The sequence below is a fragment of the Maylandia zebra genome, linkage group LG19, assembly GCF_041146795.1.
Source record: "Maylandia zebra isolate NMK-2024a linkage group LG19, Mzebra_GT3a, whole genome shotgun sequence".
Taxonomy (NCBI): domain Eukaryota; kingdom Metazoa; phylum Chordata; class Actinopteri; order Cichliformes; family Cichlidae; genus Maylandia; species Maylandia zebra.
This window is the reverse complement of record NC_135185.1, coordinates 5,800,721-5,825,083: the sequence shown is the minus strand read 5'-3', so window position 1 is coordinate 5,825,083 and position 24,363 is coordinate 5,800,721. Positions and strand designations below refer to the sequence as shown.

Here is a 24,363-nt window from a genome sequence, read left to right as displayed (position 1 = left end):
TAGGTTGCTCTGTGGAGATTTATTCCTGTCATGCTCTTTACCTTCTTTTTACGATATCTGGCAGTTCAACATGAGCATCACTGGCGCACAGCTGGTGTTCTGTGGGCCTTGGTGGACTCATGCTTTTGCTGTGCTCCTTTTTTGCAATCATGAACTCAGAACAGGTGAAGATTGCGCGGAAATCACAGAGATAAAGTCTGGACTCCATCACAGCACCGAGGTGGTCTCTTTTATTACACGACAAACAGCTCCTGAGGAGTAACGTGTGCGGACACACACGCACTCGGGGGCTTAATTCTCCGTGTTGGAACACAGCTCAGTTTCCGAGCCTCCTCCTATTGCGCGCTAAGCTCCGAGAAGGCGTGTCCAGTGACGTCTCCGAATGGGACAAACCTTAAACGTAGGATTTGGTGGACTGGAGAGGGACTGAGTGGAAATATTATTGACACACCATCAAGGAAAAAGTTCGTGGAGGAATAACGCGGAGGAATAAGAGCCGAGGTGCACGTGCCGCGTAGTTTATAGTTTCACTTTTACGCTTTCGTTTATTGAGTGTTTGCGGCGACTTTGACGTTTAACCCAAAGAAGTAAAGCGGCAGACACAGCAGCTGATATGTTCCCGTGACAGGTTCGTGAAATGGAGAAAAGTAAGATGTGATTTCTTTTCCACTGAGATGAGCAGAGAGTGACCGCAGCGCGGAAGGGAGGAGTGAAACTGACCGGATCGTTCCCAGTGTAACAGGTGCATCTCTGCTCGGTTCAACAGTCAATTCTGATTGTGCTCTAACCGACCAACTTTACCGATCTCAGAGAGTTCATGGTTTGACTGACATGGGTAAAACTGCTGCGACAGACTTTCTGCCAATAAAGGCAAAAGGTTCAATTAAGCTTAAATTTACTGTGTAGGAGATGTGTAAGCATAAAATATCTCATTGTATTGCTCTCAACCATAAAATATGCTTTTGCAATTATGAGGCGTGCAGTGTGAGCAGAGTTGAAGAGAGACATGTGTAACATTTACTGTCACATTACAGTAAATGTAGTTTGCTCAGTTGTTAGGGAATTTTAAGAGGTAAGACTGACATTTTTCTGAAAAGGTTTGGTCTTTGGTTGCGGACAGCACAGAGGTTGGTATAGATTACATAAAATAAAAAAAGTTGAATTAGGAGAAAAATCATACCACTTAACCTTTTGGGTTGCCATTAGTTTAATGTGGCTCTGATAGGAAGAAGCCAGGCTTTTTCACACAGTCAGTGAAGAGAAGTTGAGACTTTTGTCATCACCAGCAAAAATGAAGGGTTTTTTTTGTTTTAATTTTCTAAAACTTTCCCAGACACATCAAATAATAAAAAGAGTGGAGCTGTAAAGGCTCCTGCTGATGTTTTGTGCCCAATTTCAGTATCTTATTCAATGAAATGTTTTAATTGCGATTCCTTGTATTTGTCAGAATTTGTATTCAACCCGTAAAGGACAAAAAAGTCAACAAAAGCCCCCAAAACAAAATAAAGGAAGCAGGTATATATATATATATATACACAAAAAGGCAAAAATTAGTTAATATTTTTCATTAGATTTTGTCATTCTAGTTCCATCTTTTAAAAACTCCATTCTAAAGAGGATTCTGGTTTAATTTGTCCTTCTTCACAGTTGTACTGCATTCACTTTAAATCTTAAATCTTCCTCTGTGCAGCTAAAATGTATAGATTTAAAAAACAAACGGTGGTTGTGAATCAACCCAGTCACATTAGTTAATCAAACATCTCCTACATAAAATAAAGACATGTTCTTAGACTCATCCTGCAGATGCCTGATACGTGTGTGTGTGTGTGTGTGTGTGTGTGTTCTGAACCTTAAATGTGGCTTTGCTGTATTTTCAAGTTTCCCTTTTCTTAATCCTGTCCTCTCAGGAGCGTGCATTAAAGGCGTTCTTCCACGTCTTATTACAGCATTGCTGTGGTTTTTATGTGAGGATTTGCACTCTAATCTTTAGACGGCCCTGGCGATTAGTTTATCACATCAACAAAACTGACTATCTGCTTGTGTTCTTCAGGCCACACAGTGGATGTAAGCCTGGCAGCCTCCTCTCCGCAGCCTTGAGACTGCTCACGGTGTAATTATAATCTGGCTGTTACTGTAAATACCAGATTCCTTTTCCACTCGCGAATAACTTAGCTGTGTGGGAGATGAAAATATGCACGTGTGTGTGTGTGGAGGGGAGGATGGAGGGAAGTCCTGCCGTTACTAGAAATAAGATTTCAGGCTTGGTGTACATCCCCTTCCGATCTCCGGTTTTCATTCCCATTGAAAAGAATTCCACAGTTTGGCAACGAAAACTCTTCAAGGTCACTCTGCTCCCCCCAACCCCCACCTCCTCCCAATGCAGCCCACAGGTCGTCCGTCACCCGATATACACGAGAACACTATGTGACTAAAACATGGCACTAGTGAGCCCATAAGAGGTGTGCTGCAGTCTTCTCCCTGCAGGCAGGTGTAGCACCAGTAAGAGGACTGTGTGCCGTGCTTTGTAGTGCCACGGAGAGAAGAAGATCGGAGTGGGATCAAACTGCACATGTTCAGAATGCTCGATAATGATTCATTTCAGAAGGAAACTAGTTTCATTTGGCTTCTGATGTCTGTTAATCTGAAACTGGGCGTCAAACTCGTGTATTGAAAGTTGCAGACTGACAGGTTTTTTGCTTTTGTAACGTCGAATCCTTGATGGTTGTCCCGCCCTTCTCTCATGGGGTACACATGTTAACAGACGTTTTATAGATGCTGAATAAAGCCGCTGCCTCGTGAAAGATATAAGTTTTGGAGTGTGCACTGTTTAAATATGCAGTGCAGTCTTCTCTAAATTAGTGCACGACTATGACCCAAATGCGTGTGGTGTATACATTTACAAAAGTTGTAACGTGACAATACAGTATTTTGCTTTACTTTTATTTTATACGTCTAAAACAGTGCTCTTCCTTGCTTTGGATTCTTCCTGTCCACAATCTGTTTCATGCTAAATACACACTGAAGAAAATTAGGCTGTCTGAAAGGATTAAGAATAACAACTGTTTTTTGTTGTTGTTGATCATCATAAATAAAATGCTGATGATTTTACATTTAGTCAGACTGATGAAACCTGTCAAAGATCCTTGCACTTTAAGGCTCACTCAGTGTGCTGGTCTATTACCCGCCCTCTCCTTGTGTTTGCTTCCTCTCCCTTTTCTTTGCTCTCTCTCCTTCCTCCTTCACTCATCCTCTCCCTCTCTCAGGTGTGGCAAGTGAGAGCGCTTAGTGATAGCTTTGTCCTTTATTTGACGGAGGACTGGTGTTCTAGAATCTGGCGTCTTTATTAGGATTTACTTGTAATTTAGCTTTTCTTATTGTGTTGCTTTTGGGAGGGAAACAAGTCTTGTTGGCAATTTGAACCTTGGGCATGGCATCCTCTTTATGGATGTACTTCGTAATGAACAGTGTTACTGCTGATGCTTTGATCATCAGCCGATCTGCTGGTGATTGCTTGTTGGCTTGTGGAGGCACTATCACGTGTTATTTTTTTATATATCAAAGAATGAAAGAATTTATTTATTAGCTGGGGTTTTAACTGACTTTAGGGTTATTTTTTTCTTGTTTTCTCTTTTTTCGCCATCTATTTTGGCACATTTTAGCTTTGATGAATAATTGATGACATGCTTTGAGATATATTTCAGACTGAAGAACAGTACTGGTGGATATAAACCTGCATGTGTGTGTGTGTGTGTGTGTGTGTGTGGGTGCAGATTGTTTTAAATGTATTTATTATTTAATATATTTTATAGGTGGAAACTTACAGGAATTGTTGATTTGCCATTTAGAATTTTTATAGCTCGCCCAGGATTTCAAATGCATCCAGCTAAACTACATCTTGAAAAGGTGGATTATTTGATGATCTTATATTACAGATTATCTTAATTTGGCTCATAATCTGCTTTCCATGAAAAAAAAATCTTAGCAGCCAGGAATAGCACAGTTCTCCCATCATATGAGCCATGCGAGTTGTCACTTCCAGTTAGAACTTGAATAGAAATCAAAGCAAAAGCAGGTTGCACAGATTTGTGAGTTGGCCCTTTTAGCATTTAGTTGAAGTGACCAGCATTGTATCCAGGCAACCATATGAAAAACCACTCATGTGATTACCTGACTTCAACTAAATCTGTGGGGAAAATTGTGAATCATAGTGTGATTCCATCCCAAAAAAGAGAAAGCTGACTGCTTCGAAACGAAGCACAGCGCCACTGTGTCAGTAAACCTCCTCATCATTGGCACATTTATAACTGGTGCACAGAGTTTAGCTGAGATTTCCAGGTTGAACAGCATTGTTTAACTGAAACAACAGACTTTAAGTAGCTTTGCTGATTTTTGGTGGAAATGTATGTGTTACCGTTATTAGAAGCAATTTGGCACCTTAAAATGGCACTGAACACAATGAATGGGTTTTGTTAGATGTCGGTACCTCAGGTAAAAAGTTTGACCTAATTCTGCAACAATCAAAGTAATGGTAAAGAATCCATATTTTGAAAAGGTTAACTTGTTAGTTGTTAGTTTACTAGTTGTTAATTTTTAGCTGCTTCCCATTTACATTTAACAAAATAAGTATAATAAATTTAAGAGATTTTTTTTCATTTTATCAATTATTTAGATCATTCCTTTATGCCCTGTGAAGGTAAAATCTATTTTAAAAACACTGGTATACAAAGGATTCAACAAACATCACAGGTTTTTCCTCCCCACTGCTGTCAGACTCCATAATAAAGACTTTAACTGATCAAGCACACACATCCATACATATGCAATAATACTAAGTGCAATAATCCTTTCTGTCATCGTTGTATTTTTACTCAGTTGTATATAGTATTTGTATTTGTATTCTATTTTTATCTTATTGTATATTTATTTTATTTTATTCTACTGTATATAGTATTTTATTTTATTCTATTCTGTACAGTTGTGTACTGTATTTATTCTTATTGTATTCTAATTTTTGCCTCATAACTTTTGCACTGTCCACTTCCTGCTGTGACAAAACAAATTTCCCACGTGTGGGACTAATAAAGGTTATCTTATCTTATCTTATCTTATCTTATCTTATCTTAATACATCTAAATAATTTCATTACTATAGAAGAAGAGTGTTATGGAAGCCTTATAAACTTTGGGTAAAGTGTGGTATAAAAACAAAAATTAAACAAAGATATTAAACACAGAGTGCTGACTTTGAAAGAAAGAAAGACTGGCTGCCACAAAACAAGTAGCACGTTTGAATAAATTATTGTTGTTATATTATTATTGTTAAAGTTTATCATCTTGGGCGTATTTGCCTGCAGCCGGCATCTAAAGTTCAAAACTGCTCTCCTTCACTTTGCAGTTCAGGCTACAAACAGCTGCTGACGCCTGAAACTGTCTCATTCGGCTCTGCTGTGGATTTAATTCAGTTTGCTCGGATTGGTTCTTGTCACTCTGGACTCTCTGTCTGACTCTTTAATACATATATTTGTATCTGAGTGTTGATGTTTTTTGACAACCTGACTTGGAGTAGGTGTATCTGATGACTTATGGTCATGCACTGGTGCGTGCGTTTATGACTTATTGTGCTGTTACTGGTGCTGCTGAGTGCTGCATTATTTTCACAGTTCACATTTGTAATGATTTCCGTTGAATTTGTGTTAAATGTAATCAGAAAAGTTATTGGTAATGTTATCTCAGATATTTTAATCACATGGATACATCCATGTGCAGTTTTGCTTAATTAAAAAGAGAACTTCACAGTGTTTTCTAAAATTATCTTACATTTCCAGCCAATTATCAGCGTCCTTAGCTACTTTGACTATCCATTACGTTGGAGATCAGTGACCCTGATGTTCAGAAATATCTTTTAGTTTATACAGTTAAACAGCTGCCATTTATATTCTTTTGTGTTGCCTCTAAAGACTATACAGTGGACACAATGTTAAAGTGGAAGGGGCCCTATTGCGCTCATTTCTGATTTTCTATATTTTTATTATTTGATTCTACTAGTTTTGCATGATTCACAACTGCAAATAATCCTCATGTAATTAAGATGAGCACTGATGTAGCCCTCTCAATGCTATTTCATTCCTCTCCCTTTTATGCCAGCTTTCTCCTGATTGGCTGCCCCTTGCAAGTAAAAGATGTGGCCAGCAGGTGAGTGGGGCTTCTTTGATGTGTTAGTTTTTAAGTTATTTCTGCTCCACAAATCAGGTGATTGCTCCTGGATAAACCAGTTATCCAGTTTAGGAATCAGTTACTTTTCCATATAGAGTCAGGTGTGTATTTACTTGAGTTTTCTTTGTGTTGTATTACAATTTGTGTAACAAAAACGCAAATACTTTTACACAAAACTGTAGACCAGACTTAAATATTGGCAACCAACTTTATTTATGGTAATTTTCTATTATCAGAGGATGAATGAATGAGTATCAGAGGCACATAACTGTCCTCTACTATGTAAATATATATATTTTTTCAAAGAGGCTAGTTAGCATATACTTACTTCAGAAGATGATCCACCAGGATAGCCCTATTTTTTCTGTGTACCGCCTGCTTGTTTGCTTAGCAGATACACTTGTACATGTTAACAGGATAACTTGTCCACTATTAGCAGATAAACTTGTTTAAAATCATGTAACCATAATCATATGTTAACACAAACTGAATACTATAGATAGTTTGTTGATTTTCTCTTTGCTTTTTAATCAAGAGGCCATGAGCTAACCACTTTATTTAAAAAAAACAAGTCAGTGTCATTTAGGGTAATGCATGAATGCACCGGTCTCTTAGATGTTTTCTGGTAGCTTTTGAATTCAGCTTACAATTACCGATACCCTGTGTGCACATGTGACATGATCCATGCATATCAGGGGTTTCGTTCACACGTACTACATTTTTAAAGTGAAAAAGATTATATTTGTTAGGTTGATATTAAACATTTTTGCATTAAATGATCACTGTTTGCTCAGGTTAGGAAATGCACATTTGTAAATTATTTTACATGTTCAAATTAGCCAAATTATGCAGATTGCCCACTCACTAGATCTTATTCATTTACTTAGTTACTTTCTTAACCAAATTTTGCCTCTAGTGACCTTTATTTCTCAATTTTGTGAAGACTCGTCAGAAACTAAAGTTGTAAAATGATACTGCAGTGAATACCTTTGATAGGTTACCAGACTCAGTTCTTGCTCATGGAAAATAACTTCTGTCTGTCATCGTGGCCTCTGTAAATCAGTTTAAAATGTATGTCAAAGTGTAAAGTGCTGTGCAAAAGTCTTGACCCACATGTAATTTCTCTATTTTTTGCTCCCAAGGAACCAGACTTGAGATTTAAAACAAAAAAAGTGGTTTTGAGCTGTAGTTCTCCAGGCTTTCTGAAGGTCTTTCAAGTTTTTCTTTGGGCATTGGCTGCTTTTCCACTCATTTACAGGCCAATCCTTGTAGCTGACTATTTTTAGAGGAATAATCATGAAAGGCACCTGTCTCAAGGGATGAACCAGCATTGTGTGTACACATAACAGATGGCTTAGCAAGGAGCCAATTCAAAACTGTATCTTTTGCAGTCTTTTGCTACCAGCCAGCAATAAAACCGTATAATTTATTCTCATTTCTATTTTTAGATAGATAAACAGAGTTTGACTGGCATCAAATGGAATCTTTCCACAAACGAGGTGATTTTGAGCTCAACTGGGAGAACCTAGTCAACTATTACTTATGTACTCCACAAATCTGGCTTTTATGGAAGAATGGCAGCTTGAATACATCATCCCGACTGTGAAGCATGGTGGTGGTAGCGTCATGATGCAGTGGTGCCTTTTTTCAACAGGAACAGGATAGCTGGTCAGAGTTGATGGGAAGATGGATGGTGCTAAATACAGGTCAATCCTGTAAGAAGTCATGTTAGAGGCTGCAAAAGACTTGAGACTGTGATGGGGGTTCCCCTTAATCACAGTATACTCACATGTCCCTGTTAAAATGCAAAAGAATCTGTGGCAAGCCTTTTAAATTGGTGTTTATAAATGCCCTCCATCCAATCTGACTGAACTGAAGCTATTGTTCATAGAAGAATGGGCAAAAATTGAAGTCTGAATGTGCAAAGGTGGTAGAGACATGCCCATGGTGACTGCAGTGACAGGTGGTTTGGTATGGTTTTGACTCAGGAGGACTGAATACAAACGCACTTCACACTTTTCAGACTTTTATTTATAACGAATTTTGAGCATCATGTATGACATCACTTCCACTTTACAATTACAGTATGCACTACTTTGTGTTGGTCTGTCGTATAAATTTAAAATAACATTTAAGTTTGTAGTTGTAACAGGACAAAATGTGGAAAAGTTTAAGGGTTGTGAATACTTTTTCAAGGCACTGTATCTACTGCAGACGAATAGTGTCTGAAGATCATGTCCTTAAGAAAAAAAGGATTCTCTTTAATTCAACTCAATTCAATTTTATTTATATAGCAGTCACAACTGTTGCCACTAGGGATGGGTACCGGTGTCCGGTGCCATCATAAACGGTAGTAACCAGACCGAAAAGCAGCGCACATTTCGGTGCTTTATTTTGGTGCTTTTTTTTCCTGAGCTGTGATACACTTCTAGCCAATCATTTTACGTTTCCGAGGATAGTAGGCGGGTCCAGGTACGTACGTTCCTTTAGAGCAGAGCTACAGATTAAAAATGCCCAAGGCGAAGCGGTCAAAGTCTGGCTGTACTTCACAGCAAAATATGCAAACTCAGCAGCCTGCAACAAGTGCTTTAAGGTGATACTGTGATACTGTCAAAGGAGGTAACACCTCAAATCCGATGAAACACCTGACGACGCATAGCGTTGTTTTTTTTTTAAAGCCGAGAAATGCGCCGTATTTGATGGCAGCAGCAGCCGTTCTTCTCTGCGTGAGTAGCTTTATGTTGTTCGTGTGTAATTTACGTTGAGTAGGCTAACCACGTTATTACATTAATGCATGTAAGGTGAACTAGCAAACATCATCATAGCTACATGCGGCTGTCTTCTTGTTTGATGGCAGATGCTCCCTTCACCCTGGCCAAAAAGGCTAAAATGACCAAAGAAAAAGAGGGAAACAGCTAAACATGAGAGGTTTTTGGACAAAGTTTGTATTTTTTCCATTGTTTAAGCACTGCTTCCAGCCAAGAGTGATACCATATATGCCCCATAGCTGCAGAAAAGGCTAACATTGTTATCTTTTTACAAAAAACCAGCTGAATATGAGAGGTTTTTGGACCAATTTTGTGTTCTCCATTCTTTAAGCACCGGTTTGAGCACCGTTTGAGCACCGGCACCGTTTCAAAAGTACCGATTTGGCACCGGTATCGGATAAAACCTAAACGATACCCATCCCTAGTTGCCACAAGGTTCACTTCACTTCAATTCAATTTTCAATTTATTTTTTTTATACAGCACAAAATTACAACAGTCACCTCAACCTCTTGCAAAACCAGGCTCGTGGAGGAGCAGCCACGACTGTTTGGGGAGGAGGAAACAGGACAATAGACACGCTGCGGAAGAGAGCCAGAGATTAATAATAGCTAATGATTAAATGCAGACGGGAGTATAAACACATAGAGAGTGAAAAGAGGAGCATGAAGAAGAATGGTTCATTGCGTCATGGGAAACCCAGCAGCCTAGGCTTATTGCAATGGAATTAGGGGCAGAGAGACAGGACAAAAGGCAAACTATGGAAGAAAGCCTGAGTTTAATAATTGCTTATGGTATACGTTAGTGGTGCAACGGCTCAAAAATCTCGTGGTGACAAAATTTTAACATTTACTTATTAACTTATTTAAGTATTTTTGCCTTTTAAAAAACTCAACTATAATTGCTTATGGTATACTCAACTCAAGACTCATTCCACGCAATTATATAAAAACAAATTAAGGTAAAATATAGGGCAGTACAGGGCTTTGTATCTACCACTCCGTAGCTTTCCGTTTCCCTGGAGGTCCACCCGTTTGTAGTTGGGCAACAGAAGATGACTGGGACAGTTCAGCCATAACTTTAAACTTTTCCTGCTCATACATGCTTGGAACGATCTTGCGGGATATCATAGCGTGTCTCAAGCACGTTCATCATAGATTAAACCCCTTGTTTTGCACAACGGAATACGGCCTCCCGTCTGCAGCTAAACACCCCAGTAGCTTTTGTAATAGCTTTAGCCCGGGCGGACTGGGCAGCAAAGGGCTGCTTAAATACTGCAAACTCCTCTACTCCTCCACTTGGACCGCTAGCGCTGGCCATAACTATCGCTTGACAGACCCACCAGATTCCTTTTTCGAATCTTTGGATCATGTGCGTGCCGAACCGTGGAGTGGGATCGGTTCGGATTACGGATCATTCGTGATCCGTTGCACCACTAGTATACATCAGGTCCTTCAGTTGATCCTTCTACTGTTCTACAAAGTCTCATCAAAACTTGTCTCAATGGAAGGCCATTCTTAAGGAAGGGAACTGGACTAACAAACGTTTGCAACAGAACTTTGAAGTTTTTGCTCAGATTGTCTCGCCGTGGAGGTCAAGAGAGGTCACTGAGTGTAGTCATCTATAAAACATGATGTAGGCTGTGTCATGGTTTGGTGCTGGATTTTAGTTGTGTTGGAGATCCTGATGGAATTTACGGACTGATGGAAATATGAACCTGCGAATGCAACAAAGTACAGTCAAAAGCACAGATTCAACATACAATACCATTTGGAAAGTATCTCATTGTCAACTACTCCATTTTTCTGCTTGACAATGATTTCGAACACTCCCAATACAATATAAGTAAACCAGGATAGAAAAACACACAACTGAACACTCTCAGCCAGGGACTAGGCCTCCTCAGAGCTCAGACCTCAATGTTATCAAAGCAGTTTATGATCATCTTGAAAGAAAACAGACAGCAATAAAAATCCAAAGAAGAGCTTTGGAATGTTCTTAAAGAAGCCTGGAGAACTATTCCTGAAGACTTCTTAAAGAAATGTCAAGAAAGCTCCTCCAAGGTTCAGGCTGTGTTGAAGAATAAAGGTGATCATACCACATGTTAACTTTCAAGCTTGTTAGAATTGCACAAAGTCTGTTTTTGCCGTATATACTGTATTTCCATGTATGTCACATTTCAATAAATTTCCTATTTTGACTAAAAAGTGTGCAAGCCTTGAGGGCTGGCTGAAGGCACAATACTGTACGTTATCTTAAAATCTATATACTCTTTCCCAGTACTGCATTTTGATACTGTTCTCTGTTAGGCAAAAAACTCTATGGTGGTAACCTATTAGGCAAGTAATAGGTCAAGATCACCTCTAGATGGTCAGGAACCAGCAGCTTCACCAGCTTCTCTTCTTGTGATCAGGACAATTTTTTAGTTGCGTAGCAATTCTCCCTTGAGCCCAAATGATGCTTGATGTTCTGGGCTTATATTTAGAGAGAACAGGTGTCACTGGAAGCAACAACAAAATATAAATATTAGAGGATCAGTTATTTATTTTGACTGTCTGATTCATAGACAAAAACGATGGATGTAGCTTCCTGGTTGGAAAAATTAGGCCACTGCAGGAATACTTTAACCTGCGTCTTAAGGCCACCAGATGTTGGCAACCACCTAATGACCAAGTCATTTCCTAATGAGTTTGTTTATGGTCTGACTGAAGGTACAGTCAGAAATAAGTCACATAATTGGTCAGTGAATATAGCTAGCAGTTCCAGGAAGTGGTAAACTCACTGACAAGGTTATCGTGAATAATTATTTGATATAAGAATTTTTATAATTAATTTATAACAGTAGGAAAAACCATAAAGGTGCAATTAGCTATAAAGACTTAACACCACTTTTTGCACCACTTTTAATTTTTTTCCTGCTCTTGAGCTTCACATTTATTTGAGGCTAATAATTAATGAAAATAACAACAACAAAAGAATTACAGAGAGTTCAGCAACAGCTCCTATCATCCTCAACTTTCTTTACCCCTGCTTGTTTCTGTTTTTGGCAAATAAACCTTGCTGGGACAGCAGGTGTGAAATCCTCTCTCGTCGTTGTGTCTAAGTAGAAAAATGTAGCCTATAGGTCTAGTCATGTACTACTGACTTGTGACACAGTAAGCATAGATGGGCCAGTTGTCCCAGCTTTGTAGCTTAGTACTCGCAGTACTAATCCGTTCATCAATTTCCCATTTCCCTCCACTTATCCCATTCCGGGTCGTGGTGAGGCTGGAGTCTATCCCAGGGTACACCCTGGACAGGTCCTCAGTTTGTCACAGGTTTAACTACAGGCACTTTAGAATCACGAGTTAAGCTATGAAGCACGTCTCTGAAATGATCACATACTCACGTATCAAATTTTAGCACTTGGTGTTAACTGATTTAACACCATCCCTGAGGTATTTTTTGCTACTTTTACACTTAAATTTGATGCTTAAAAGGTTCAGAAGAAAAATGGAATGCCTTTCACAGGACGTGGCATATTTCTCTGGAGAACTCTGCTACAGTAAATGGGCCAAACCCATCTGGCAGGTAGATGGAGTGGCAGCAGTGACAGGTGACAGCTAAAATGACTCCACATCCCGACACTGTAATCAGTCTGTCCGTTCTGCCGTAGCCTCTCTGTTTCGACTTCTCTGCAAACCAGAAGCAGAAACTTCCTCCTGCTACTCCTGCATGCATGTAATCTGTCAACCTCTTTAATTCGGCGGGCCTCTCGTCCTCCAGCAGCTCCTTGTCGGCTTTGTGGGATTGAGAGAATGGAGGGATAGAGGCTGCCTAATAGTTTTGCCGGGAGCCTTTGTGTTCCGGTATGTGTTACTGGCTGGGAGCCTTTTTCTGACAGGGGGAGCTTCTTTATACAAGAGGAATAAACAAGTTTTTAATATACTGCCTAAAGAAGGACATAGTTTAATCCATTTGTGGTCAGGTCTCATGATTTTTTTGTTTAAAGTATAACAGCAATGCACCCCCTACTTTTCACAGATTGTCAGAAGTGTTTGGGGTTTTTGATTCTGCGACAAAGATGTTTTTGTTGGTGGGGATAAACCGACTTTGGCCACATTTGGAGGCTGGTAGATGAGTTTAGGTTACATGCTGCACCTTTTCAAAAATGAAGTCCAGTATTGAGCTTTAGAATGAACTGTGCCATATGCAACATTTAGCTGGGTATTTATTTATAAAAGTTTATTTTAACTCGGGAATTTTTTCTCTTTAAAGTTTAGACTGGTATGTAACTGATTTACTGGCTGGTTATGCAGTGACAATAAGCTTGAAGCAGCGACACACTCCCAAACTTTTAAGTCCACCGGACAATGCATGGTGTCACTGTCCTCTGCCTCTTTCATTTTGCATTAAGGAAACTTTGGTTTTGTCAAAGGTTGTTTCTAACCAAGCGGCCGTATGCGCATGTATTAAATAAAAGATGCCCATTTAGGTGAATATAGACTTCTACATCATGCTTTTTATTTTCTGTTTTTACTACCCAAAACAACTGATATTATGAGTAACCACTTAACTAAAAAAGATCTTTTTTAGTCTGTGTTTTTCCCTTAAAGTTTGGTCCTACAGGGTCTAGATGTTAAAAAAATGCCTTCATTACTTGACTGATAAAAAATTATGATACTTAATGTTTTCTCTTTTTTTCTGTTTTAGTAGTAAGAGTGAAAAGTAGAAAAAGACCAGCATCTTCTTAAAAGACTAAAACATTTTAACAATTTTAGCTTTTATGAAAATTTGAGCAAAATAAAGGCAAAGCCGTCCTGATTGTTCAATAGCCCGGTTCTTAATTATATGTAAATGAAAGGAAGCAGTGGAATTAAACACTGGGTCCTTTGACCCCTTGTTGCCTGACTGGTGGTTTACCATGGAAAGCTGCCATGAGCACCAGTGTGTCCAAAGCTCAAACTTGAGCACAACATTCTGACAGAAGAGCTTTATTCATAGTAAAAGCCTGAGTGTTGAGCCACACAGCTCTAGGAATTAAGTGAGTTGTTTATACTCTTTTTTTATGTCTTTTAAATTAAGTGTGAAGTCATTTAGTTAGAACATTTGGCTTTTTTTTTTTTTTTGAGAAATACTGAAGAGTTGCAATCAATTAGAGCACAGCAGTGTGTTTAAATTTGGCAAGTCTGAGAAAATATTCAGATGTGAAATGTCAGGCAGAGTGTTGGCAGTTAGCTTTACTATAATTGTGAATCTTCTGTTTGGTCTCTGTAGCAGTTTAATTTTCTTTTCCATTCCTGCTGCTTGTTCCATAAACTTTGATCTGGTCGTGCTTAGCTCTTGCAAGTCGTATTTCATGGATGCAATAACGCTTTAATTATGCATATGAGTAAACTGCACTACAAATCTAACAAAAGAATTCTCAAAATTCCTTGCAAGTAGCACCAAACGTTCTTTAAGTACTGCACGTGCTATCAAGCTGCTTGGTGTTGGTGAAAATATGTGCGGATATTTGTGCTAAAACACAAAATCACTTTATAACAGCAAACATGTCCTACAATGCTGAGTTTGTCCTCCAAGGCAGTTAAGTCATAGGAGGAGTTGCAGTTGACAGAAGGCAGATGACCCAGCTGCAGTCCCAACAGCAACACTCAAGTCATTTCTGGGTCACTAGTGGGGAGAAGAACTCAGTAGCGAGCCCACAAAAGCACGTAGGACTAATACATTTTGGCACCGTGTTAGCAAAAAGTTGCCAGATGTACATGTCATGTACATTCCACTCCTGACAACCAGTGTTGGTCAATTTACTTGAAAAAGGTATTAGTTACTAATTACTGATTACTTTTCCAAGAAAGTAAGTACTTTAGTGATTACTTATTTTCAAAAGTAATTAGTTACTTATTTTTTAAAAAGAACCTGAATACATAAAGCAACAGACCTTTCAGCCCAATTCTATTTTTTTATGCATAATCCATCATATAAAACTGAATAAATTTAAAGCTTGTTTTATTAGTTTTAATCTTTAAACTTGATGCACATTGCATCAAGCAAAAATTTAATTATATGCAACAGTCTTTGACTTGAAGAAATTTGTTTAACATTTAAACCTATTTTCTGCATATTCCAGCATATAAAATGTAATAATTTTTGTGTTTACACTCACTCTTTCAAATAGATGCAATGAAAACACAGCAAAGGATAAATAAAATCAAAGATTCAGCTGCACTAGGTCCTGTTCCTCTTAAATCTGTTGTCACCTGTTTAGCAGGAGTGGGGCCGGTGGAGGTTTGCCCAGTGCCGCAGCAGTCATGTCAGTTGGGGGATCTGTGGGTTTCTCTGTGAATTTCACATTCCCGTGCCGGCGTGCTAGGTGCTTGCTCAGGTTTGAAGTTCAATTTTTTGCTGTAGAAAGAAGTTTTCTTCCCACACAGTGTGTGAGTGTACAGCGCACACTAATGTTTTTGTCACTTTTTACAGAATCAAACTCAAAGTAATGTCAGTTCAGTACTTCCACGCTTTAAACGCTGCATGGTTGTACTCTCTCCCACACTCCATATTATCCATTATTGGTCTGCACACATCTGTTGCTGCCACGGACGTTGGCAGCTCATACGTCATTGTCATGAGACACTCACAAAATCACGCTTTAGTAACGCAGTAACGCAGCGTGCTTACGGGAAAGTAACAGTAATCGAATTACTTTTTTGCAATAGTAATCCCTTACTTTACTCATTACTTGAAAAAAGTAATCGGATTACAGTAACGCGTTACTGCCCATCTCTGCTAGCAACATATCCCTACATAATTTCCTTAAGGATAATTAAATTCCTGATTGTGATTCTGATGTCAGAGAACACACATTATCGTCTGTTCTATCCCATATGGAAAAGAAATAGTAAAAACTTATAAAAGACTTGCTTAAGATGTGGCCTACTTCATATAGTGAATCATATAAGGCTTATATGATTTACTCATGAAAGTGGCCACTTTCTCATTACTTTCATATATTGTTTTAGTAAGTATCCAAAACATACAAGTCATTTATATAATTTTTCAAGGGATCTTATATCTGTTTTTACTCTTGTATGCTTTTCATACAAGTTTCACACAAGACAGAAACAAACTTTATAAGATTTATATATATATCTTTTCCATATGGGATAGCTTCATATCTCTGCTCCTTGGCAGTACAGCTAAGAGAGATTTCCTGATTTAAACCGCTAGTAAAAATTTATGAAATGTATTTGAACCAAAATACCAAGCTTAAAACAGCAGCTTCAGTTACTGTGTAAGCTGTCTTCGGATCTGATGTCAGCGATGAGCAGATATTTGCTTCTTCTCGTCAGATCAGGTGATTATCATGTTCAGCATCATACACATTACTTACAGTGCCCTGCATGCACTTCTAAAATTGGATGGTAAAAGCTAAATGATAAATAATGCTAACATATTATGGAAAATACATAATTACTGTCTCTGTTTATCTTAACCATCTACCTGCAGCAAGGCAGATGTCTGTATGTATGGACATCTGACCTGACTTAAGAGCTATAGGTTTCAACTCATGGTGTCCACTTGGGTTCAGTGAAACCCACTAGTTAAAATCAAAGGCTGTATTTCTTGGACGTATTTACTTTTTGTGAATGGAAGTGAATGTGATGGCCTCGAAGGACCCAGGCTGGGAATTAGGTGAGAGGTGACGTTCGTATACAGGGTGCATTGTTTTTGCTCAAGACCACTTTGACCTGACCTGCGTTATACACACATTGACTGTTCATTGACTGACTAGTACACAGTAACAGCGTTGAACTGCCGACGTTTTTCTTGTGTTTTATAATTTATCCTTTTGTCCAAGATACATTTGCATGTTATTATGACTTTTGGTCTCAGCTGACACTGTGAAGCGAGTGAAATGTAGCTTTATGTTTACTATCCAGGCCATGGATTGTGGCCACGAAGTGGAAAATAGAGCAGCGTTTAAAACAAATTAAAAACAGAAACATAAGAGAACACAGAGATCTGAAACACAAAGCGTTATTCATTGTATTATATTTAGCTTTTTCTTAAATTTTGCCATATTTTGCTTTTTCTCTATCTCCATAGCCACGGCACTACTGTACCTTCAGATTCTTTGCTCACCTAGGACTTCATGATGCACGTAGGGCTTGAAAAAGTGTTTCCAAATGTACTTAGATGTACTCACTCCCCTTACCTGCCAGCTGTATGTTTCTACTTGTCATTCGTGGTGTGTGCGATTGACTGTGCAGAGGTACCAGCTGCTGAGCTGTTGATTCTGGCACTGATTAACCAGTGGATGGCTTTGCTGGCATAGTTTGCTGGCACAGTTTTGCAAGCCAAGTGAGGTCAAACAGGCAGATCATTTTGTGCTTTTATATTCTGTCTCTGGAACAAATGTTCACAGTTTAATCACACTGCTAATAAATACTGGGTTCGTCTCTTCACCTTCGGCACAGTAAGTAAGCTGTTACATCATTTCACTGGGCTCCACAAACTGTGTGTGTTCACGCGCGTGTGTGTGAGAGAGAGAGACACATGTTCAGTAAAAGCAGCATGTAACAAAGTCTGTGGGAATATTTAACACATGTCAGTTGTTGGTGTTAGCTAACAAAGCAAAACACCCTGCACTAGTAGTTCAACTGCTATAGCAGTTGAACTACTAGTGCAGGGTGTTTTGCTTTGAGTTATTATAGTTGTATGAGTTATTATACTGTAACCGTTTGGCCTTCTTATTGTGTATTGTGTGATTTTGGCAGAGTAGTGCAATCTAAACCAATTACACCACAACATCTTTTTTTGATAACCACTGTTTTCTTTGCACGCTAACGAGAAAAAACAGAATCTCGTGTTTCTCATGTAAGAGCGTTAGAGTCCCAGTGAGCACTTTACTTGGTTAAAAGTAAAACTTTAGCAGACTAATTTTTTTCACTTAGTCATGAAACATGTGTCTAGTTTTTATCTTTCAAACACAGCAGGCACCCAGTGTCTGCTCCAGGTTTGCAGACTAATATTACCAGAGAGCAACGCACTCAGCAGACCAAAGGGCCTGGATCCTCTCTTAGCTTCACTGAGGTGTTGGAACCTTTCTGCTGAGATTCTTGTCCAGATTGACATCACTGAATCATTGAGTTGCTGCAGATTTATCAGTTAAAAATCCATTATGTCCATGAATCTCCCACTACATCTTCTGCCACATTATAAAAGTGCCCTCATGTTGAGATGCTTTGACTGAGATGTCTGAGTACAGTGAACTCAGTGTCAACCTTTGATGCATAGTTTACGCCAAATTTGGACCCTGTCATCTGAATGAATTAGACCAGGCAACCTTTTTCCAATCTTCTTCCAATTTTGGTGATCTGTGTGCATTGCAGCCTCAGTTTCCTGTTCTTAGATGATGGGTTTGGTAACCAGCGTGGTCTTCTGCTGCTGTAGCCCATCTGCTTTAAGGTTTCAGATGCAGTGCATTCATTATAGAAATAGTAATGTTGTCTTCTTAGTTTTGTTCATGGTTCTTGTTAGCTATGCATATTCAATATCAGTTGTAGAGTTTTAGGGAAGTGCAGACACAAACATTTTATTTTGGTGAGCTGCACATTTTTAACATCCTTACACTATTTATTACTTTTATTCATTGTTTTCAGTGTGACTATGTAAAGACATTTTGCTGACTACATTAGAAATTGATTCCTTTGAAAACCAATTTTTGTCCTGTATATTCATCCAGGGATGCTATTTTATCTAAAAGCTACAGGGTGTTACTGAAATTATTTGAAATGGTAAATGAAGCTGTGGCATCATCTGTCAGCGTGCTGTGTGAAATCTAAATAAAAACAGAATGTAATGATTTTACAATAGAACATTAAATATTTAAACTGAGAAAATGTGACGTTTTAAGAGAACAATTGGCTGATTTAGATTTTGATGGCAACAACACATCAGAATTATTGAGGCAGAGTATCCATATTTTCCATAAAGAAATTAAAATTTCTCTGACCACAGAACAGTTTGCTACTGTTTAATTTCTCGATCCCATTTGGCTTATAATTTGCATGATAGCGCTTTAACCTGCATTTATTGCTAGCATAGTTCACGGTGTTCTTGGACAGTGACTTCTGGAAGCGTTCCTGAGACCATGGAGTGATTTTTAATGGCGCAACCAAGACTGCAACTGAGGGTCCAAAGTTTACAGGCATCCAATATTGACTTTAAATTTCATTCAAGTCAGTTCAATTCAGTGCAATTCTATTCAATACTATTTATCACGCCAAATCACTGTAACAGTTGCCTTACGTTATATTGTAAGGTAAAGACCCTGCAATAATACAAAAAAACCCCAACAAACAATGCCAACAATCATATGACCCCATATGAGCAAGGAAAAACTCCCTTTTACCAGGAAGAAACCTCCAGCAGAACCAGGCTCAGAGAAGCGCCCTGTTTCTTGCACACAGATTGCAGTTAAGCTAATTAGCTGCTAAATGTTTCTTAAACATTTTTTTAAGTACCACTAAATGTGTTTCTGGCATCACATTTAAAATGAGCTAATATTTTTTAAGAAACACTAAAACACATTGAAAAACAGCACCTAAGATGTCTGGAACATGTGCTGAGGATGCCACAAGGAGCGACACGCCCACATAACAAAGAGCGACACCCCCTGAGAAGAGAAAGAAAAGTTGGAGAGTGACTGAGCTGATTGAGCTACTTGTCTTTAGTAGAGACAGGCACAAACAGCAGCAAGAGAACAAGAAGTTTCAGCCTTATGTCCAAAGGACTAATGGCTAAAAATGGCTCTTCGTAAAAGAGCGTTGTCAAGAATGTTGACCCCTTTAGTGGATATGTTAATTGGTTAATTGTAGAGTTAAATAGGGTTCTGTGTTAGGACAAGTTCTGTTTACATTACATCCTTCCTATATAGCCTTACCCTGGGCAGTATAATTACAAGGCATAGCATGTATTTTCACTGCTATGTAGAGGATACCCAGCTTTATCGTTCCACGACGCCAGATAACACCCTGTCTTAGAGTGACGATGACCCCAATACAGCACTTAGGTCTCAGATTGTTGGCTTACTCGTGTTTCTTAGGATATTTCAAAGTAGTATGGGAGGCAGATCCTTCAGCTATCAAGCCACTCTTCTGTAGAGCAAGCTCCCAGCTTGGATTCAGGAGACAGACACCCTCTCTTTAAGATTAGGCTTTAAGACTTTCCTTTTTGCAAAGCTTATAATTAGGGCTGGATCTGGTGACCCTCAATCCTCCCTTATCCTCCCTGGCTCTTTTTCACAGCATGTTTTTGTCCTGTTTTCCTCCCCTCACCCCCAAACAGTCACAGCAGATGGCTGCCCCTCCCAGAACCAGGTTGTGTTGGAGGTGTTTTCTTGTTAAAACTGAGTTTTTCCTTCCCACTGTCACCAAAGTGCTTGCTCACAGGGGCTGGTCTGATTGTTGGAATTTCTCTGTATTATTGTAGAGTACTTTCCGTACAATATAAAGCACTTTGAGGCAACTGTGATTTAGTGCTATACAAATTAAGTATTCTTAAGGAATAATTCTAGTGCATTGCTTGTATGCTTCACAGTAATGAGGCTTTGTGTTGCAAACTGGCACATGCATGTTAGGTAAGTGGGCAAGCCACCCTGGTGACAGATCCTTGAAGCAGTTGACAAAATAGACGACTAGTTACTGTCTTGGTCACGCTCCAGTTAGGTTCAATTTTAAAAACATTCCCTATTTCTCATCCTTTTTCACCGTGTTAACTGTTGTCTGCCTTTTGCCAAATTAGATGATTATGTCTTGTCAGTTTTGGACTGCAAAACTATAATTTTGATGTCTTGGAACTGGGACTGAGTTAGTGCATTCTGAACATATGGACTTGTTCTAAGATGGTGAACTGAAAAGCTCTGAGCTACATAATTTGAAAAAATAAATTCCTTGGTATAAAAAGAAAATCTGCTATGGTCGATATTGTAAATATTGGTATTTGCTCAGAATTTGCAGCAGTTAATTATTTTAATATAGTGTTTCTTCCCTCTCTGCTACAGGACCCGGCCATTCGAGAAGATGCTATAGAATATCCACCTGCATCAAATCATTCATTCACAGCAAATACAGTATATTCCCCTGACATGACCTCCTCCCCTGCCCTGGATGCTAACCCGTTACCCCTCCTTCAGCTTGAGGAGGTGGACTCCAGTAAAGCCACAGAGAGGGTGAGCTCCCCAGGACTTCTGCCTGCTATGTACAGCCCTCCTGTGGGCATGGACAGCCACACCATCTGCATTCCCTCTCCATACACAGACAGTAACCATGACTATAACCACGGGCACGGACCTTTTACCTTCTACAGCCCCTCCATGCTGAGCTACACCAGGTCACCCATCACTGACAGTCCATCATCTCTGTGTCCTCCCCTCAGCCCCTCAGCCTTTTGGCCTTCTCACACTCACCACAATGTACCTTCACTTACTCTGCACTGCACTCAGCCTCTAGTTTATAATGAACCCAGCCCACATGCACCCTGGTTGGATCCCAAAGTTCACAGTATCAGCCCCAGCAGGTAAGATTACTGAGAAAGCACTGATGAAAGCTATTCTTGTGTCAGTTAAATTTAGCTTAAGTGGTAGTAACATTCAAAGACCTAGTTTTCATTCTCTTTTACTTATCCTTGTGAGGGTTGAGGGTGGGGGCTGGGGTGTAGGGGGTCACATAGAGACAGACAACAGAGCTCTAGAAGCTCTGGCAGACATGTTTTTGGCAAAAGACTTGGCATTATATCGGCTAGCAGCAGCAACTATTAATGAAAGCTACTATTGCGTGCTTTTGGACAAGAGCCAGATCTTTGCTTTAGAAAAAAGCATCTTATTGGTAACTTGCCATACTTTGCACAGATTTTAGGCAAGGCAAGGCAAGGCAAGTTTATTTGTATAGCACAATTCAACAACAAGGTGTTTCAAAGTGCTTTACAGAGACATTAGAAACAAAAACAAATAAAAAGCATGATTTAAAATTGATTAAAACAAGCAAACAAACAAACTAACTAATTAACAAACAAACAAACAAACAAACAAACAAACAAACAAACAAACAAACAAAATAGTATATAAAATCAAAACAGATAAAATCAGAACAGTAGATAAAATCAGTAGTTAAATGTACGTTTTGAAATTTAAGCTTAAAAGTGTGGATTTGGTGCTTTATTCAAATGCAGCTGAGAACAGCTGAGTCTTCAATTTGGATTTAAATAAACTGAGTGTTTCAGCTGATCTGAGGCTTTCTGGGAGTTTGTTCCAGATATAAGGGGCATAAAAGCTGAATGCAGCTTCTCCGTGTCTGGTTCTGACTCTGGGAACTGATAAAAGACCGGATCCAGATGACCTGAGGGATCTGGAAGGTTCATATTGGGTCAGATCATTCAGAGCTTTATAGGCCAGCATCAGAACTTTAAAGTCTATCCTCTGACGGACAGGCAGAGCTGGACTGATGTAGTCCACTTTTTTGGTCTTAGTGAGGACTCGAGCAGCAGAGTTCTGAATGAGCTGTAGTTGTCTGACTGCTTTTTTTTAGGTAGACCTGTAAAGATGCTGTTACAGTAGTCAAGCCTACTAAAGATGAATGCATGGACTAGTTTTTCCAGGTCCTGTTGAGACATTAGATCTTTTATCCTTGAAATATTCTTGAGGTGATAGTAAGCTGATTTTGTTATTGTCTTAATGTGTTTTTCTAAGTTTAGATCTGCATCCATCACTACACCCAAATTTCTCGCCTGGTTTGTGGTTTTTAGATGTATAGATTGAAGTTCTCTGGTGACCTGTAATCGTTTTTCTTTGGGGCCAAAGACTATTACCTCAGTTTTCTTTTTGTTTAGCTGGAGAAAATTGTGGCACAGCCAGTCATTAATTTCCTCGATGCATTTACCAAGAGCCTGTACAGGGCCTTGGTCTCCTGGTGACATTGTGATATATATTTGTGTGTCATCTGCATAGCTGTGATAGTTTATTTTGTTGTTCTTTATAATCTGTGCCAGTGGGAGCATGTAAATGTTAAACAGAAAGGGTCCCAAGATGGAACCTTGGGGAACTCCACATGTGATACTTGTCTGCTCAGATGTGAAGTTACCTATTGATACAAAGTATTTCCTGTTTTCTAAGTATGTTTTGAACCAGTTTAGTACAGTTCCTGAAAGACCTGCCCAGTTCTCCAGTCGTTTGAGTAATATGTTGTGGTCAACTGTATCAAATGCTGCACTGAGATCCAGTAAAACTAAGACTGACATTTTTCCACTGTCTGTATTCAGACATATGTCATTGAACACTTTGGTCAGAGCGGTTTCAGTGCTGTGGTTCTGTCTAAAACCTGACTGGAAGGCATCGTAGCAGTTATTCTGTTTTAAGAAGTAATTGAGCTGTTGAGAAACTGCTTTTTCAATGATCTTACTTAAAAATGGGAGATTTGAGATCGGCCTGTAGTTTTTCATTTGTGTCTTGTCAAGATTGTCCTTTTTCAGTAAAGGTTTTATTACAGCAGTTTTTAGTGGTTCTGGAAACACACCTGATATTAAAGAAAAGTTGACGATCTGTAACAGGTCTGACTCCAAAGTCTTTGAGACCTTTTTGAAAAAACGTGTTGGCAGGACATCTTAACAGCAGGAGGAGGAGTTCAGTTGACCTAAGATGTCCTCCAGGTCTTTGCTGTTAATAGGGTGAAACTGTTTTATGGTGTTTAAACAGTTTTTCGGTGGACACAGTACATAGTCTGGATCTGCTGTTGATGTACCAATTGCTTGTCTAATCTTTTGGATTTTTTCTGTGAAGAATTTGGCAAAGTCATTGCAGGCCATGGTCGAATGAAGTTCAGCTGCCACTGACACAGGAGGGTTTGTTAGCCTGTCAACTGTAGAAAATAAGACCCGAGCATTATGGCTGTTTTTAGTGATGATGTCAGAGAAGTAGGACCTTCTTGCACTCCTCAGTTGTAAATTATAATTGTGAAGTTTCTCTTTATAGATGTCATAATGAACCTGGAGGTTTGTTTTTCTCCATCTGCGCTCAGCTTTCCTACACTCTCTTTTTTCATTTTTCACTAGTGTGGAGTTTCTCCATGGAGACTTTTTCCTTCCAGAGATAACCTTCACCTTAATGGGAGCAATAGTGTCCATTACATTTAACATGTTAGCATTGAAGCTATTGACGAGCTACTATTTTTAATACTATTTAATACTATTTTTAGACACTAAAAATAGTATTATTTGCCACACAGATCATGAAACAAATTTTAATATTAGCCAAAGATAAGCAAAGTAAACATTTCATGTAAAACTCCATGTAAAAAAGCAATTGCCCCCATAACCTCTCAACTGGTTGTGCCACCCTTGGCGGGAAGAACTG

General features: G+C 39.0%; 1 protein-coding gene across 6 annotated transcripts in view; it reads left to right on the top strand.

Moving 5' to 3' along the window:
* Window positions 1-402: 402 nt before the first annotated feature.
* The window catches only part of esr2b (estrogen receptor 2b), a 73,153-nt gene continuing 49,192 nt past the window's right edge, over window positions 403-24,363 (top strand). For 2 of the 6 annotated variants that reach the window (XM_076877466.1, XM_076877467.1), the window contains exons 1-2: window positions 404-742; window positions 21,022-21,536. In XM_076877466.1, the coding sequence (XP_076733581.1) occupies window positions 21,106-21,536 (431 nt within the window). In that variant the 5' untranslated portion in view covers window positions 404-742; window positions 21,022-21,105. Of the gene's footprint in view, window positions 743-13,747; window positions 14,002-16,125; window positions 17,434-21,021; window positions 21,537-24,363 lie in introns of those variants that run through there. The other 4 variants (XM_004554687.4, XM_004554686.4, XM_004554688.4 and 1 more) reach the window with 4 other exon arrangements.